This window comes from Nanorana parkeri, unplaced genomic scaffold, assembly GCF_000935625.1.
Source record: "Nanorana parkeri isolate BGI_ZX_2015 unplaced genomic scaffold, ASM93562v1 scaffold545, whole genome shotgun sequence".
In the NCBI taxonomy this organism is placed as follows: Eukaryota; Metazoa; Chordata; class Amphibia; order Anura; family Dicroglossidae; genus Nanorana; species Nanorana parkeri.
The window spans coordinates 481,259-499,225 of NW_017306813.1; the positions used below are offsets into that span (position 1 = coordinate 481,259).

The 17,967-nt window shown below is 43.5% G+C and overlaps 1 protein-coding gene across 1 annotated transcript in view; it reads left to right on the forward strand.

The window, feature by feature from the left end:
• R3HDM1 (R3H domain containing 1) overlaps positions 1–17,967 on the forward strand; it is a 78,896-nt gene that overhangs the window by 55,010 nt on the left and 5,919 nt on the right. The window contains exons 18-27 of the mRNA XM_018561797.1: positions 1,013–1,066; positions 3,307–3,420; positions 7,990–8,259; positions 9,463–9,586; positions 11,192–11,349; positions 11,936–12,084; positions 12,238–12,341; positions 13,351–13,523; positions 14,827–14,971; positions 16,438–16,520. Of these exons, the coding sequence (XP_018417299.1) occupies positions 1,013–1,066; positions 3,307–3,420; positions 7,990–8,259; positions 9,463–9,586; positions 11,192–11,349; positions 11,936–12,084; positions 12,238–12,341; positions 13,351–13,523; positions 14,827–14,971; positions 16,438–16,520 (1,374 nt within the window). The remainder of the gene's footprint in view (positions 1–1,012; positions 1,067–3,306; positions 3,421–7,989; positions 8,260–9,462; positions 9,587–11,191; positions 11,350–11,935; positions 12,085–12,237; positions 12,342–13,350; positions 13,524–14,826; positions 14,972–16,437; positions 16,521–17,967) is intronic.

The window sequence follows — 17,967 nt, forward strand, 5'->3', positions numbered from 1 at the left end:
AGTGCCCGCACAGCCGAGTCGTCCATTCACAGATCTTTTGACTGGATCTGTAAACTAAAAGTCCCATCAGCCACTGCAACAGAGTGACTTTAGTTCTCAAGGGAATACAAGTGTGGTGACATCACTGCACTTGTAATCCATTTACTCTTCCTCTCGTCCATGTTACTGAATGTCCATACCTTGGTACAGACATGGGCAGGAGGAAGAATCTGCAGGAGCCAGAGTATTGCACCTGCTGTCCACTGAGCGAGGCTTCAATGCAAAAGCAGCAAAACCGTTATTTTTTGTTCTTAAATAAATGCAGATATATTCTTATTTTTAAAAGGTGGACTTTGCCTATAATTGTTTCCCCCCACAAAACGTAATGTTTTGCATTATTTTATACTTTTTTTTCCTCTGTCGAAAGTGGCGCTAGATATAATGCTGGATTGTTAGGATTCAAGATATATGCTCGTTTATCTTAAACCTAATAAAATCTCATTCTGCAGATATATTTTTTTCTTTTCTTTACATAATTAAAATCCTTTAATACAAATGAGCACAGCAGAGGCCAAATCACGATTTTATGTCTGTTGGTGACTTTAACCTTTTTGTCCTCAAGTGTCTGACACACGAAATGCAGTCGCTCCTTCACTAATAGCATCTGCTGGGTTATACTGCTCTCTGCCTGCGTTGTGACGTGTACATACCCGCCATTATTACTGCGACATACAGTGTGTGTCCTAACAGCTTGTAATGTTTTCCTCCTGTCTGAATCCACTATGTGCCATTCTAGCTGCGGGGAGGGAAGTGAGTAAGCACAAAAAAAGTGGATTGGCACTGGCTGTGTGATAGACGAGCTATCAAATGACCACCCTCTGGTGGAAGAATTAAATCCTCGCCCGGGGGCGTCTGCTGGAACTCAGGGTAGTCATATTGCAGTTTTTAAACAGCTGTCGAGAACGTTTGGTGAGTTAGTGTCTCGATTGCAGCCGGGAAGTGTAACTTGACAACTGATCTGTTTTGTCGGAAGGCTTCAGCTGCAGACAAGAGGCCGGCTTCAGATTCTGAGCCGTCTTCCCGGACAGTCAGCTGTCATTGGGCTGCCACTAGTCTGGCTGAAGTTTTAAAGCATCATTTTGAATCGGAGAATTCTGTTTACAGCAGATATGTTTATTATCTTTGCTTGGCACTACCAGTCTAAGCGAATCGCTTAAGCCTTAACGGCTCTATATGGCCTAACTACTTGTTACTAGTAGGACATTTAATTCCAAACCATGGCCAATTCTTTGTAGTTGCCCCCTTTCCTCCCTCCTTCATGGCTAGAACAGACTCCACTTTTCTGAGAAGGTGTTCCACAAGATTTTGGAGTGTCTGTGTGAATTTGTAGCCATTGAGCCAATAGAGCAGGGGTAGCCAAACTCCGGCCCTCTGGCTGTGGTGGAACTACAAATCCCACGAGGCATTGCAAGCTTCTCACAGACATGACTCCCGGAGAGAGATGCATCATGGGATTTGTAGCTTCACCTCAGCTGGAGGGTCGGAGTTTGGCTACCCCTGCAATAGAGCATTTGTAAGGTCAGCTACTGATTTTGAATGAGAAGACCTGGCTCAAAATTAGCATCCAATTCGTCCCAAATGTGTTCAGTAGGGTTGAGGTCAGGGTTCTGTTAAGGACACTCGAGTTCCTCCACACCAAACTCCTCAAACCCATGTCTTTATGGAGCTAGCTTTGTGCACAGAGGCAGTTATGCCAGAACAAAAAAGGGGGCCTTCACCAAAATGTAGTCATATGGTTGGTAGCCCATAATTGCCCACAATGTCTTTCTGTGCTGTAGAACTAACCGTTCTCTTCACTGGACACACGTGAACTCAATCAATTTGGTGTGTTGTCCACATACTTTTGGCCATATAGTTTATATTATGGAATTCCATGTTTTAACTGCCCAAAGAGCAGTATTAAAACATTTACGTGGTAGGAACACTCTCCCAGATGTGCATTCAAAGTCTCATGCGGCTTTGAGTTGCTTCCCTGACTGCTGATCTATATTTGCAGATTAGAGTGCCAAACAATGACATTTTTTAACACAATTTTTTTTTTTTTGTCAAGTTGAAACCATTTTCTTTTTTAAATAATAAGATTTTATTTCAATTTTGCAATATACAAAGTACAAAAATACAAGATCACAGAGAAACATAATACAGACACGTCCGGTCATCCCCCCCTAGCCCCATCGTATACATTCACATTCCATTTCTTCAGGACATGCGCAGTGGGTTGATATGCATATGCTCTCTCAGCTAATACTCTGTAGTCGCATGTAATGTAGTGGGGCTCTCGCACATATCAAAAGGCATGCGCCTTATTTTGTGTACTGCACACCTCTCACGGAGTGCGTGCGTGCAGAGGATACGGCCGTGTTGCAGCCCAACGGACCAGACAACGTACAATAACAAAACGGGGGTTAGGCACACACGGGACTCATAACTGGGGGGGAAGGGACATACAGGGATGGACATCACAGGGAATACACAGGGGAGAGGGGAGGCTCCATTGAATCTAGAATTCCAGTTAGGACCGCAAGTTGAAACCATTTTCAAGCGAGTTCTACTTGGAGACAGAGTGACAGTCACTTGAAGGCCCATACCATGACCCATGTATATTTGCCTTCCCAGCACTCCCCTGCTGCTCCAATCCTCTGCCATCCTAACCCTGTGTGAGCTCCATGTTGGCTCTTAAATAAGTTTGCTAATCTGCTCCTTACATGACTGTGTTCAGACTTGGCAACAGACTCGAGCACTGCATCTTGGGAAAAGGTCACATGCTCCCCCATACTTAAAAATACCGGTTATTTGCCAGGGCTCCAATGTATTCCTCTGGGGGGTTTGCTGCATAGGGGAGAGTAAGTTGGTTCGGGGTGGCGTTTACAGAAACTGTCTCTTGGAGTATTGGGGGAAAGAATCTGTCTTCAGGTTTGTAATACATTGGTTTACACATTATGGTCGATTCAGTCATTGCTCCATGTACAAATGTAAGCTATGGTAATCAATTGTTCTCCATCTTGGAACCAGTGGGCTCAGCTAACATTCATGATTGTCATCCAGTCACGGCTTTAAGCCCTGTTGGTCCCCACATTTGAGATTACTGTTTATTTGTACTTTGATATTTATCTGCTTCATCAGTATTATTGGTTCAAGTCTGAAAGTGCCTTTCCTGCATGCCATGACAAAGCCTATAAACTGATTTTACATATGCATATAAGTCTTAAAAATGTGAATGTCTGTGTTTCCAGTTCTGTTCTTTCCTGTCTTATTAACTGAGTTTAACTGTTACTCCTTCAGCCTATCCGGTCTCTGCCATCTTCGCAGCCTGTTCAGTACCCAGCCATCTCTTATCCACCCCCGCTCCTGCAGGTCTCACCCACTCAACAGTACACTGTGGTACTTTCTATTGCTCTTCTTTTTGTGCTTTGTTGTAACCTGTGTGCGCTGCTTGATGTTTGTGGTGTGTATTTTGTCTTTTTGGGTCATTTTGCTGTCCCTTTAGCCACATGTTAAGGTTTCCAAAGTTACTTAAATAACATTTTTAGTTTTGAACCTACCAAATTGCGTTAAAGTAAGCCCACAGGCCATTTTAAACCTTTAAGGCCCTGTGGCTTGTGTTTACTTCTAATGGGCTTTACACTTTCATACGAGTCTATGGGAATGCAATACCCAATTGATGCAGGTCAGGAGGCCAACTGCAGGTCAAATGCATCTGTTAATAGTACATCCTGTTGTTATTATTGTTGGCTTGAAAGACCCCTTTTGTGGTTTTCTTGGATTCAGCTGTGGTAGATTAAAGAGCCCATCTGACACCATTGCGTTGCAATAAAAGGCAGCAATGCACATCAAATGTGTTGGTGCAATACTAATTAATTGTGAATGGCACTTCAACGCACCTCCAATTTACATGTACTTTGTAACACATATGGTGTCCTGTATGTGCGATGCAGTCCATTTTCACATGCATTGCTGTGCATTTCAACGTTGTGGTTGTTGTGAATGGGCCCTAAAACTACAATGAAAACAAGAAGTTTTAGGGCCCATTTATGTTAATAGTTAAAGTACTTGAATGCATTTTTAGTATTTAACTCCTGAGTTTAGTGTCTGACTCACTTAAACCATGCACTCCCTGTATAGCTAAGGGCTCATGTTGACTTGTCAACTCCAGAGTTTGATTTGCAGCGCAGGTCAAATGCAAATCGGCAAAATCCCACTGGTATTTGAATGCATTTGAAAGATTTAACTCTTGAGGTTAGCATCATTTAAAAGGACAACTCTAGGCACAACGACATCACTAACTTTACGTAGACCTCATGATTATCCTATGTGAAGTCATTTTATCAAAGCTTGACTTCCACAAAAGACTTGGTTTAGTTTTCCAGCATACAACTCCTGTCTGGCTGACTTCGGACACTGTGGATCTTGTTCTCTCAGGTTTTTATGAATGAGAAAGGAGAACTGTAAACAAGTTGATTAATTTCTGCTGTGCAAGATTAAAAAAAAACAGATTGCACATCCTTTTGAAATGATTTTAATCATTACTACGCAATGTTGCAGTTTTTGATTAGTTCGGTTCTCCTGTCCTGCTTCCGAGGAAGCAAAACATTTTCTGCGAGCAATAAACGTTAAACCCAGCAGAATTAGGGGAGACGTTCTGACTCGGCGGAAGGTCTGCAGTGATATTAAAGTGAATTGCGTTACAGATTGGGTGATTGATTCATCAGTTATGATCTGGGTTCATTGGCGTAGATGAGATGCCAACCTCTCAGATTCCTAAATCTTCCTTTTAGACATTTTTAATTAAATGAAATTGTTCAGCTGCGCTGGGATTTGCTTTCATTTTCAGTGCGGAGGTTTCCCAGGGATCCTTTTTGTTTTGTTGTTTTATTTTTCATTTTAGATGTTTGCATCTTCATTTTAAATTTGTTTAAAATAGCAACTTTTTATTTTATTTTTTTAATTAAAATGGGGTGTAATTTGGGAAGAAATTCAGTCCTTGCTACTTATTTGTTTTTTTTCCCCTAAGGTGACCATACATTACACATTGTAGAAATGTCAACCGGAACACCAATCCTTTTAAGATAGCAAAAGCTTCATTTATTGAAGTTTTTTGTCATATGACCAAACATTACACATGGTGCAGCTTGATTAGTCTCTGTACCATCCCTTTTAGATTTGCCAATATTTTGTTTCTTTATCCCTTCAGTTTATGTCCAGTTTGTCCCTCGCCCCATGCAGATTTAAAGGATAATTTCTAAAAATGTGGTAGAATTATTTTCACAAAGTAGAGCAGCAAAAAATACCAACTTTCCAATATACAGAACGCTCCAATCTAAACAAATTGTTTTTAAACTTTTAAAGGGTGGAGAAAATAAAGCTGGCCCAACAAAAACAAACACTGCTCTTACTGCTACCCCTTCCCCCTATGCACAGTTGCTAAGTATGAACAGTATGACACGAATTGGCAAAAAGAAAGAAAAGTTAAAGTATATCAAAACCCAAAAGCAAAAATGTAACCACCTGTCGCAGACTTCCTAGCACCATGGTATTGAAGTATGTAGTTAGAACAAGATGGTTCCACAAGCTCTCTCCCACCATCCTGTTCTTGGACAGTCATCATCTGAGTTACCTGTGGGATATGAATACTATGGTATGTTCACGACACTCCATGAGAACTGAAGAAGCAGCTTTGGATAAGCTGTGTAATGTCAGTGTTCTAGAACAAGTCCAGTCGAATGTTACTACTACCAGACCCCCCTCAATTCTAAACTTTTACAGCAGTTTCTCTTTAAGTAGTAAGGCCTGAGCGTGTTAGGTTAAGAGTTAAGCTAGAAGATATGTTGTCCGCACCATTCTGCTTCGGAATGTCTTATTTATTCATATTCCTTTAGCATGACATGTGGCTGCTAAAGGAATACGAAAAAAAGATGACATTCCGAAGTAGAATGGTGTGCGGACAACATATATTCTAGAATGTATACTATGGCGCCATCCACCAGTCATTCCGGCACCCGTTGGATTCTGGGGTACATCGGTACGGTGTGCGAAGGGGATATTACAAATGTTAAGAGTTAAGTCCTAAACTGACCCATCACCACAGGGTCACATTTACTCCTAGCACCACTTGTATTAGAAGAAGCAATATACTTATTGCAAAGCCATCACATCTCCTCTTCAGCGGAGAACCTGTGAGGTCCTAACACCTAATACGGTGTATAGGACATGAGGACGCCAACAGACATTACACTGCCAGAGTGGAGGGGGAGACAGGCTAATGGGACCAGTCTAGCAGCCTGCCGGGTCGGAGGTTGAGTGTATTTTATTTGAGCTCCCCAGACAAAATGAACACTTAACTTTGCAGTGCTGGGGTAGCCCCACTTCAAGGGTTAAGATTTTATATCCCTGGAGTTTTTCTGTAAGCCATCTTTTTAGTTAAAACCAAATGGACAGTCCGTGCTCCTACTGCACGCCCTACCTATAGCAGCTGTGCTTGGTGAACTCGCATCTACCAAAGGACTGTAAAATAATTTTGGCTGTTAAGGTTGGGATAGGGGAAAGGTTATGTGTTACGATCTTTTACAATTTGGCTACGGTAGTGGTGGAGAAGTTTTTATATTGATTTCTTTCGGGGCTAAAATACCCAGTACCCAAACCTGCTGCACCAAAAACTAACGAACCAGATAGACTTTAATGAGCGCCTATGTACCACAAATGGCCTCCATGCTCCTTTTTCAAATTGAATCCGTCATCTGAAAAAAAAAAAAAGGTTGCTTTTGTCTATCTTGTGACTTGTTAATTACACTTCCATCGTCTCTTCAAGTGTACGTTGTAATATAAGCTCAGTAATTGAAGATGAAGCAAATTCTAGGCAACTGAACTCCTTCAGCCTTTACGTAACTCAATTCATTATCTCTCATCCTCTCAGACTTGATTAAAAAATATATAAAAATATTGCGGGTCACGATAACTGTAATTATGTTAAAGAGTGTAATTATCCTCCAGGCTTTTGTAATCAACGCTCCTGGTTTGTCATCCCCCTCTCCCCCCCTTCTATATTGTCCGAGAATTTTGCTAACACAGTCCAAAGCGATTCTGGCAGTGTTATCTATTTTCTTAATTATTTCTGAACTCGAGGGATGTATTGCGCATTGTTCCAGAATGCGCATGAACACTGCTTTTCTAAGCTTTTTTCGTGCCCTCGGGGGTGGGGGGCGGGGGGATTGAAGATTAACAAAAAAATGTTGAATCAACACTATTTAATTAACACCTTGATGATTAAAGTAACACGCAAACCTGAAAGAATTTAATGTGCTTCCCTCTTTTGACTTCTACAATCTGTATAGTGATGTCTTCATAAAGAATTAGCTATTTGCTTTTTATCGTGGCGCTTTGTTTTATTCGATAAATCCCACAATGTTATAGAAGCTCCTGTTTGCATTGGCGGCAGAGCTCAGTGCCCAGGCCAGCAAAGGTAGACCACAAGGGGACCATTGTGTACATATGACCCTATTGGGGTACAGCAATCAACGTTCAACCTAAGCATTTGGGTTGACCTGTCATAAGTGAGGTATATGGGGATGGCTGCCATAATTGACCTTCTAAATGTTAGTTGCTTGGCTGTATATGGCTTCAACTCTTTGGAGTCACAGACTGGGGACAAGCATGCAGGAAAGGAAAGTCAGTTCCTTATTTCTATTTCGTATCAGTGACAATAGAGATCCTTTGATGATTGTCAACTCCTGCTAATCAGCATTTTCAGAAGGTATGGCAGCCCGCATCATTGCCTTGAATTGGTTCACTCAACAAAGTTCTGTATTAACAGATTTGTCCAGTCTTTGTGTAGTGTCTGATACACTTAAAGCATTTTACAGTATTGTTTTATGTGTATATTTTGGTGTTTGAATGTTTTCTGTTCCCTTCTGGTCTTATTTTAATAAAATGGCTTTGCTTTTTATCTTTGTGCAGCCAGACAACCTGAACAGTCAGTTTAGCCATATGAGTCTTGCCAGACAGCCATCAGCCGAGTCTTCAGATGCTCATTCAACCATGTTCCAGTCCACCGTGGTGCTCCAACCATCTCCGCAATCTGGCTACATCATGGCGCCCCCTCCTCCACCTCCGCCTCCCCCGCTAGGCCAGTCGCACCCTCCTCCCAGCTACACCACCTCCAGTCAGCCTGTCAATCAGCCAGTGCTGCAGCCACAGGGATACATCCAGCCCCCCTCTCTCCAGCAGGTACTCGCTTCCCTGGGGATGTTTTGACTCTGGGTCTTCATTTATTGAACATAGAAGGGAGGCGTTGTCCACAGTAACCATTTGCATTCCAAGCTACAATTTTTTAGTATCTGATTGCTAGCAAGTTGGCAAATAAAAAGAAAACAAGGTGTCAAAAGCTTAGTAAAAGCTGACCTTGCATTGCCCACTTGGCTTTGTAAAAACAATACCTGTTTAATGTTCTGTTATGACGAGCTTCTTGTGCTGCAGTATGCAGTGAAGGCAATCTCAAGGACATCATAGGCTCTTTTTCATTTTTCAAGTAATCTGGTTTTTCCCAAAAAAAGAATTGAGAGTTTTAGTAATGGGTTGTATATATTAGAAACTATTTTAATACATGAGTGTTAAACATTGCAACTAGAAGTGTTACCTTTAAAAGAGAACTACGGGGTAAGTGTTTTTCCCTATAGTTCTCTTTAGGGTCACAGGAGGACTTGTACTAACCTCCTCCCGTGACCCAAAGCTCAGTATATAGCCGGCTATTGCCCGAGATATACTGAGAGTGACGCAGGGGGGACGGATCCCGGTGATACTGTCGAGATTCACCCAGCTGTGTGAGTGACAGCTGGCTCTACCTATCCAGAGGCTGTGCCCGCCCCCTCCACTGTCCGTTCTTCCAGTTAGCGCTGGAGGATCGGAGAGGGGGATCCCTGCGGGGAGTGATGACTGAAAGTCACGGCTCTCTGCGGGGAGATGATCGGAAAGAGAGCGAGCGACGGTATGTGTTCGCTCACTTCCCGATCGATAGAGCCGACCTGTGACAGTTTCTTTGTCACACGTCGGCTCTAACTATGAGGATGGGTGGAAATCACTCACCTCATAGTTCTCCTTTTTAACCTGCTGTTGCTAATTTGACCAGGATTGGACATTAGTGCTATGTCTGAACTCCTCAGTTTCCATTCACACGGTCTGATTTTTCACTGGCACAGAAAGATAATCTAATGGAGCCACTAATGGCAATAAAAACCCAACATGGGTTCTAACCCGACCCAAAACTCATAAAGAAACATTGGCTTGACGCACTTTAATTATTCCACAATTGGAAACGTGTATTAGCTAAAACGGATTCCTAATAGATTGTACTTTGTAGCTTTTAGTTCTTTATACTGTAAAGTGATTTGTGAAATAAGCCATAACGCCAATTTTCTTTCCCTTCCTGTGCAGATCCCGACCTGCTATTGTACTCCAAATCAATTCCCTCACGCAAACCAACAATATCGACCAGTCGCATCTGTCCAGTTCAATTCCCAACCAAACCAAACACTGCCGCAAGCTGTCCACCAAACAGGTTAGTGTCTTCTGGGGGCTCCCAGGTATTTCTTCTTCTCTGCAGCCGATGACCCGAGTGGCGGGACGCGGGTCCGGGGCGCTGTCTGAGAGGGGTTACGTTTCTCACAGTGAACCGGTCTCTTTTCCAGCCACTTTCTGCTCTTCTTGGATTTCCATTGTTCTATAAAAACCTGTGATGGTAGTGTATTGTTTGACATGATTTCATTGATGCCTTGACATTTTGAGGTTTTCAGTCTCGAGGTTAAAGGTGCAGCAACCAACTATAACTTTGGTGTCATTGCCAAACACTTGAAGCAGTCATTTTTTTTGTCCATTCCTTTGTCCAAATGAAATGATACATTGCTCACTACACCCCGCAGAGTGTGTAATTTGGATGGCTGTGCATTGGCTTCCTGGTGGTGACAACAGTGGACCATGCTTGCACAATATGTGTCGGCACAGCCGCTTGTCCCCATCAAGGGGTGCATGTGAGAGAGTAAGGTTGCAGTAGCACAACTAGTGGCCACCCTGTAACAAGTTAGTATAGGACCTTTGTGGCAGGATCTCCAGGTATTTCTTTTAATGAAAGCTGCCGATTCCAAAAAACCTGAAACTAATTTTAAAATGACATCAACATGCCGACGCAGAAGTGAGGTTTTAGCATTTCAGTTTACATCTGCTTTAATCTGACAGAAGACGGATAAAAGTGGAATTTTCCTTTGAAAGCCACGTGCCGCCTTGATAAAATACGCATTGGAGAAGGTTTTAAAAAGACGTTTTGTGTGTGTGTGTGTCAATGGAGATTAAATCATGCCACCTCCAAAGATTTGTGTAGCCAAGGGTGAATTGGCTCTTATGTCACCATTTAAGTTGATGTCTAATGATATGAGGATAAAGCCCCTTCTACAATGACAGTAAGTGTATGGTGCTCAGCCGGCGGCGGTGAAGGGGAGAGCCTCCATTTTATTGAGGTTTTTTTTCATATGTAAATGAAACCGTGCGCTGGGCTTGCAAGATTCATCTTGGCTCTCCTTCCATGTTACCGCTGTGTGGGGGAGCAGCACTCGATGTCTGTGCCTTTTATTGAAACACAGCGGGGTGTATTTGTTCTTCTCGAATGTGCGGGCTGAGAATTAAATCGAAGTGAAAGCTCTTCCTTTTATTTTTCACAATTAAAATGTATTTATAGTCGCGGCCTCCCACCGCTGGGTCAAGGAGAATCCCAGCTGGAGGTGGCTAAAGACAAAGTTGATCCTTCAGCCCTCGATGTCGAAATGGATTTGAAGTCCGCCTTGGTCTTTTTTTTTTTTTCTTCTTCCGTTTATAAGAAGAAAGTGAAGATTTTGCTTTGCCGCTTGGTCACAATAGATTTTGTCCTTTTCAGTAAAGATTAGTGACATGACATCATTGGTGCGTGAGCGGCATTGGGGCCCACTTCTGAAACGACTGCCTTTGGGCTATAGTAACCAATCGGGTTGTCTTCTCTATATCCTGGCATGATGCTCCATGTGCCTAAACGGGGGTCACTTGCTCCTACTGATTTCTAGTTCTTGGGTTTTAAAGTAGAGTGGCCTTCGCTACATGTAATGGTCCTCTTGGTGTACTCATCTATCTTCTCTTTCAGGTTACACGACAATAATGCCCAGCCAGCAACCAAACTACCAGGGTATGATGAATGTCCAGCATCCTCAGAATCAGACCTTGGTTAGTGGCCAGCCGGGCAGTCTAGCCAATCCCATTCAGGGTGTGATGGTGCAGTACTCCTCAGTGCCCTCTTACCAGGTATTATGAACTAGGTTCTTAGCAAGACTTCTTAACTTTAGTCCCAGGCCATAATCTACCTGCAAAACTCTGTGTATTTCGCCCTTTGCAGTCACATTTGAGAAAACAATAGGTTTGTGATCCCATTCACACAGCATAACGAAAGATAATAAAACAAAATATATTTCTTTTTTAGTTGTTTCTTTGAAGCAGAATTATACATAGAACACTATGGGCAGCTTCTATTGCTGTGATAACCTGGCAATGGGGAGATAAGGGACAGACCGGAGGAACGATATTGAGAAAGTGTATTATTATACGATGTAACATCCAAGTCTTGAGATCTTTAACCCTTTGTTAGCACAGACAGTCCTGCACATAAGGTTAACTGATAAATCTGCCAGCACATTGCAGACAGGGTTAAGTACAGCAAACGCAACTCCCCCAACCCCTGGGCGGCGCCCGGACCGGTCAGGCACGTTTTCCATCATTTCAAGGCGGAGACGAAACCAAAACCTACAGTTGGGAATGATGCCCAGTGGCTGTAGTGATGTAGGTCATTGTCTTGATCTTTGGGGATGACTGTATGTATGTTTGTTTTCTTCAGATTCCTGTTCGGCAAGGCTCCCAGTCTATACCCCAACAGCCATATCACCAACAGGTGCTCATCCCTAACCAGTCCAACCAGGGGCACTTACCGGCAGGGATGCCAGTCTATTACAGCATCATTTCACCAGGGCAACACAATAACTTAAGGTAAATGCGATCCATGAACAGATCTTGAAATATCTCTATTGCTGTTGGGTGGTTGTGTCTGTGCACAGATCTTAAGCTTTGCTTCCATATTCCTAAAGCTGGTGGAGTGTTGTTGTGTTGTATAATAATTCAGGTATATCTGTATATTTTCAGCTCCTCGGTAGGATATATGCAGCCTCCAGGGTCTGACCAGATGCAGTTCCCTAGAGCACCATCTCCATGTAGTTCTCAAGCACTGTCGGGTCCTCAGTGTGCAGGTACGTAAGAGATGTGATTTATTGCTTTGTGGGCACATTCTGTCCTGGCACCCGGAAACCCATAAACTGAGTTCACTCAGCTCACATCTGTCTCTATGGGGAAAAAAAGATGTCTTGAGTTGGTCACTTAGTGTGGTGTACCAATAACATCCCTTTCCTTTGCCCCCTTCCCAGATGTACACGCAGTTACGTTTTCATGAGTCGTCTTTTCCTAATTATACCTCTTTGTAGATCTAGTAACGTGGTCACTGGATCTCTCTTCTCAGTCTTTACTTTACAGAAAGATCTTGTTTAGTGGCAGTTATCTGGTCAGAAGATGTTCCTGTAATTGACCCATTACTCTGCCTTTTTTTATTTTTGCACTGCTGGGAATGGCTTTTAGACATGTTAGGTTTAGATGCCTCGGTGGGAGGGGTTGAGGGTGGCTGCAAAGACATTGACAGAGGAGCATAGAACTCCCCTGTCTTCGCTCCAGCATCTGCATGGTAAGCTAGGCTGCTTTGCAACAGAGCCGGTGCTGTAGCTGAGCTGTTACTGATTCGGCAGACTTTATTGCAGGAGTCGCCAACTGGTGGGTCCTGATCGACCCACAAGTCAAGTTATGTGATGGGTAGACAACAACAGACCTCTCCAACTGGAGTACTGGTGACCTCATATGTTTCTGGACTATCGCATCCATTCACAAAGATGCATGAGACATCATCAATATGTCTGCTACATATAAGGTTTAATGTAGTGATATATGTGTGTGTGTGTTTAATTATGAGACCTTTGGCTGTATAGCTTATTGCACTGCACACTTTGCACTATACTGCTGAATACGTCTGTTTCCGGATGAATAACAAAGTAATGTACTGTATTGCGTCTTCTCTGAACCTTTGTCTTGAACACTGTTGGCTTCTATTCATTGTTCTAGTGACTGTAGTAGTGATATTGGGTATGTGCAGCTTCGACTTATAATGAGCCCTGAATATCACGAAGCATCTTCTTCTTCTTCCTGTCTTTTCAGCTGTGCCAGCACCTCCCCCTGGAGGCGGAATGGTAATGATGCAGCTCAACGTTCCCAACAACCCACCACCTCAAACACATTCGCCGCCTCAATGGAAGCCAAATAAATATTATTGTGACCACCAGAGGGCGCATAAAACTGTAGAATACGGCAGCCTAGATCCTTCTTTACAGGTAAGCAGTAAAAAGGCGGTTAAAATCCAAATAATGAAAATCTGTAGTGGGTAAAATGACAATCAAGTAGAGGAACTCATTCAGCAGTACAATACCAGGGCAACTATTGGCTGCTGGGGGTTGGGTATTAAACTGTTAAAGTGTATCTAAACACCACAAGAAGAAATTGCAGCTTACCAGATCTTAGATGTGGTGGCTGAATTGAATTTGTTTTCTATTATTCATTTATTTTTCCTGTATTTTCACCTGCTGATCGCAGTAACGCACTTCTTATTTTGGGGTGACAACACTCACTCTCTGTACTGCATCTACGGAGGAACAGTGTTGTCACCTTAGGATAGAAAGTGCATCAGGAATAAAGCACCCCCCTCATCTCCATAACATAGGGGGCAGGTGTTTTCTAGTTCAGGGGAAACTTGGGCCTAACCTCACACTTGAGAGAACGCCATAGACTGGCCCGGACACAGGACAGCACTGCAAGTTTGGCCAATTAAACTAGTATTTCTTTTTAATTTTTAAATGTATTGACAGATGCAAGACATCTTTTCAAGGTTATATTTAGCAGACCAAAAGGGAGCAAATAAGAAAAGTTCATTGTTGGGATCAGGGCCGTCCCTATAAGGCAGTTGCCTCAAGCAGCATATCTCTGGGGGGTGGCCGAGTGGTGTGGAGGGTGATGGGGGCGGCTGCAGTGTCCCAGGTTGCTAAGAAGAGCGCTTCCCATCCAGCTCACTGAAGTCACTGGTTGCCAGGAGCTGAGCGGGAAACTCTCTGGCTTGCTTTCTGCTGAGCTCCTGGCACCCAGTGATGTCAGTGAGCTGGGTGGACGCTGGGCACCCATTTTCCACTGAACGGCAAGTGGCCCACTGACCATTCCCCTGCTGCCTTCAGCCCGCCGCCCCCCAACGACATTGCGTGTGGTAATACCTTCGCAACAGCCCTTGTTAGGATGTACTTGAAGGGTAAGATCAGAGTTTTGGCTGCAGTGGGCCAGGGCTCAGGTTGGCCACACAGCAGCTGGTACAGGTCGCATTAAAGATTGTAGACAGGCTGCCCATAATTGGAGCTCCCCAAAAATCAAGTGTAGAATTCGGAACATTGAGTTCAACCATATTGATACTTTCAATTCTAATCACAGAGTCACTTTAGAGGCATGTGTACAATATCTCGATACCTATAGTTGCAGGTATAAGGATCAATTCAAAGGATATTCTATGTGTTCTCAGGACATTATAAAGAACTCTATGTATACACACGTGTGTGAGATTTGCACAGTTTACATATATGTTGTCTCTTCTTGCAGCATAGTTCCCATATTGGCAGTCCTGTCACGTCACCCAATCAGTCGCCAGTTCCTGTGCAGTTAGCCAACATGAAAAACATCCGCCCGGGTTTAACGCCTCTCCCTTTAGTTCCACATTTTTCTAGACCTTTTGTTCCTGGCCAAGGTAAGCGGGTTTTTGTGTTTTTGTATTTGTACCTTTTCAGCCGACATTAAAGAACACTCTGTGCAAATAATATCCCATTTTTAGTACAGAAGAGCGCATACTGATGGTGGTGTAATGGCCTGTTCCACACTCTGCTTAGCCGGAGTTCCATGCGCAGATGGTATACTGGAACTCCAGATTTGCTTAGTCTGCATACAAAGAGCTTATTTCCTGGGTCAGACTCCTAAATATCTGTGGCATTGAAGGGGGAGGACTGCTGAATTTTGTGTGACCGACAAACAAATGAATTCTGCAGTGGGCTGTTTTAGCGGTTTGCATGCTAACTAGCAGACCCAGACTCTCTGCGCCAAAGCGGTTCACCTTTCATATATTTTATGGTGGGCAGTGTAGTTCATATTGTTTTCCATTTTTCTCCTATGGAAGATCCATCCTATATGGACAGTTATTAAGGCTCATTGAGGCAGACATTGTAGCTGTTCCTTTTACACCATCTAAGTCTTTGTTAGTGAGCAAGCACAGAGACATTATTATAGGAGAACTATGAGGCGAGTGAAAATCACTCACCTCATAGTTCGAGCCAACGGGTGACAATGAGACTGTCACAGGTCGGCTCAATAGATCGGGAAGTGAGCGAACACATACCGGCGCTCGCTCACTTCTCGATCCTGTCCCTGCAGAGAGTCGTGACTGTCACTCATGGCTCCCTGCAGGGATTCCCCCCTCCCCTCTCTGATCCTCCAGCGCTGACTGGTGGAGGACGTGGGTACAGCTGGCTCTGCCTCTAGATAGGCAGAGCCAGCTGTCAATCCCGCAGCTGGGTGGATCTCGACAGTAATGTTGGGATCCGTCCCGGCTGCGGGGTCTCAGTATACCGCGAGCTGTAGCTCGCGGTATACTGAGCTTTGGGTGATGGGAGGACCCTAGTTTGTGTCCTCCCGTTACCCTTAGGAGAACTATGGGGAAAAGCCCTGACCCCATAGTTCTCCTTTAACAAGCATGCACAGGGACAGTATTGGCGAGCAATGATAGGGACAATATTAGCAAGCATGCGCAGGGACATTATTAGTGTACAAGCGCTGAGTCCTTGCAGTAGGAGGAATTGGACTTTTCTTAACAGAAAGGAGAATGGATACTGTTTGGTGGAGCCGGTAGACCTAAGACCTCCAGTGGGCAGATTTTGTCTCCGTTGTGTCAGAGTGCCTGTGATGGTTACCTGTAGTCTAACTGTACTAACTACAGAACAATGGTGGCACAGAGGCAGTATATTCACAAGATGGCAGCCTGCATAATCAGTTAGTAAGTAGCTTCCCCGGGAAGACCAGTCAGGCTCAGCATTCTGTGTTCTAGTTCACATATTTGCATGCCGGCCTCCATTTTGAACCCTGAGCGATTTCACAATTTATAATCTCTGTCTATGTCGGCTTGCATTTTTACATGTGCACTTTTTTTTTTTTTTTTTCTGGCAGGTGATCCAAGATATCCGTTACTTGGTCAGCCATTACAGTACAATGCTCCTCAGTTAGTGCACGGACATATAACAAGCCAACAGGTTCATAACCATTCTTCAATCTGCATTTCATCTCTGGAATGTGATGGAGAGGATTTGTCAGGACAAATAGGCACTGAGGATATAGCATACATATATTTGATATTATAGATCCCATATGAAAGCAGTATGGATCAGTACAGGGGCAGGCAACCGCTGCACACCAGCTGTTGTGGAACTACAAGTCCCATGAGACATTGCAAGACTGACGGCCACAGGCATGACTCCCAGAGGCCCGTACATGATAGTATTCGTAGTTTCAACACAGCTGGAGTGCCAAGGTTGTCTGCCCCTAGATTAGTACATAATCTGTCAGATATTTACATATAGCCTTATTCTGAGGCCTATAATGAAGGTCTATAATGAAGTGCACAGTTACCTATAGCAAACAATCACACTTCACTGTGGTCAGGCCAGTAAAAGATGAATTGGGAAACATTGCCATTGAGTTCAGCATTTTGCTTTATTAAAGTGCTATGTTTAAGTCTGATTAGTAGACTTGTAGTAGTTGCGTAAGGCCGGGCTTGTCTATTTAGAGGTTTATTTCTCCTGATAGTCATTTTATAATGTGCGGATGTGACTCTTCTGACTTTCCTTTTTAATAAATAAATACATTTATATATAGATATATAAAAAAAGAAGTTTGCTTATGAAAATTTCCTCAACCGTCCTGGAACTGAATAGCAGGGCCAGCAAAGTGCAATGTTTTTTGCATTGACAAGGGGATGTACTTGGGATATCGGGTGTATGGATCCAAGCTTGCTTGGCTGCTGATTGGCCAGGCCACCTCTGATTCATACCTCTGACATCACCGTGAACTGTGCATAGGAGGAAGAGAGCTAGACATTGCCAGCACTGCTGCCAAAGGCTTTAAAGTGTTTCAAAACCCAATAGTGAAAATGTCATATGTTGCAACTTACCAACACTGACGGGAATGCTTACAATGGTCGGCTTTTATTAATTTATGTAAAACCTTTATTCAAAAGGGGGAAAAAAAACGAACTGCTTAAAAAATATTAGCTGGAGTTCAGATTTAATTTGCTACCCTCCCCTCAGGGTGACAATGCTGCTGTCCAAGGGGGGCTCTGTTGTTCCTCCGTAGAGTGGAGCCACCTTAAGGCGGGGAGTGTGCTACTGGCCAGATATCCAGGTAAAAAATAAAGGTAAAAAAAACCTAATGCAGCCACCCCGATGTATGGATTGCTAAGCTGCAATAGATGACATTTTCATTTTTTTGCTTTAGATACCCTTTAACCCCTTCGTGACTGACGACGTACAGTGTACGTCGCCAGCATCGGGGCTGTTTAAACAGACTCCCGGTGACTTTTGCCGCCGGGACTCTGTTTAAACTTGTAGAGCCGACTGTCAGCTTTACAACAGAAGCGATCCTGGCGACATACTTGTCGCCAAATCGCTTCTGCGTCTCGAATAAGGGGCCGCCCCCCCCCGC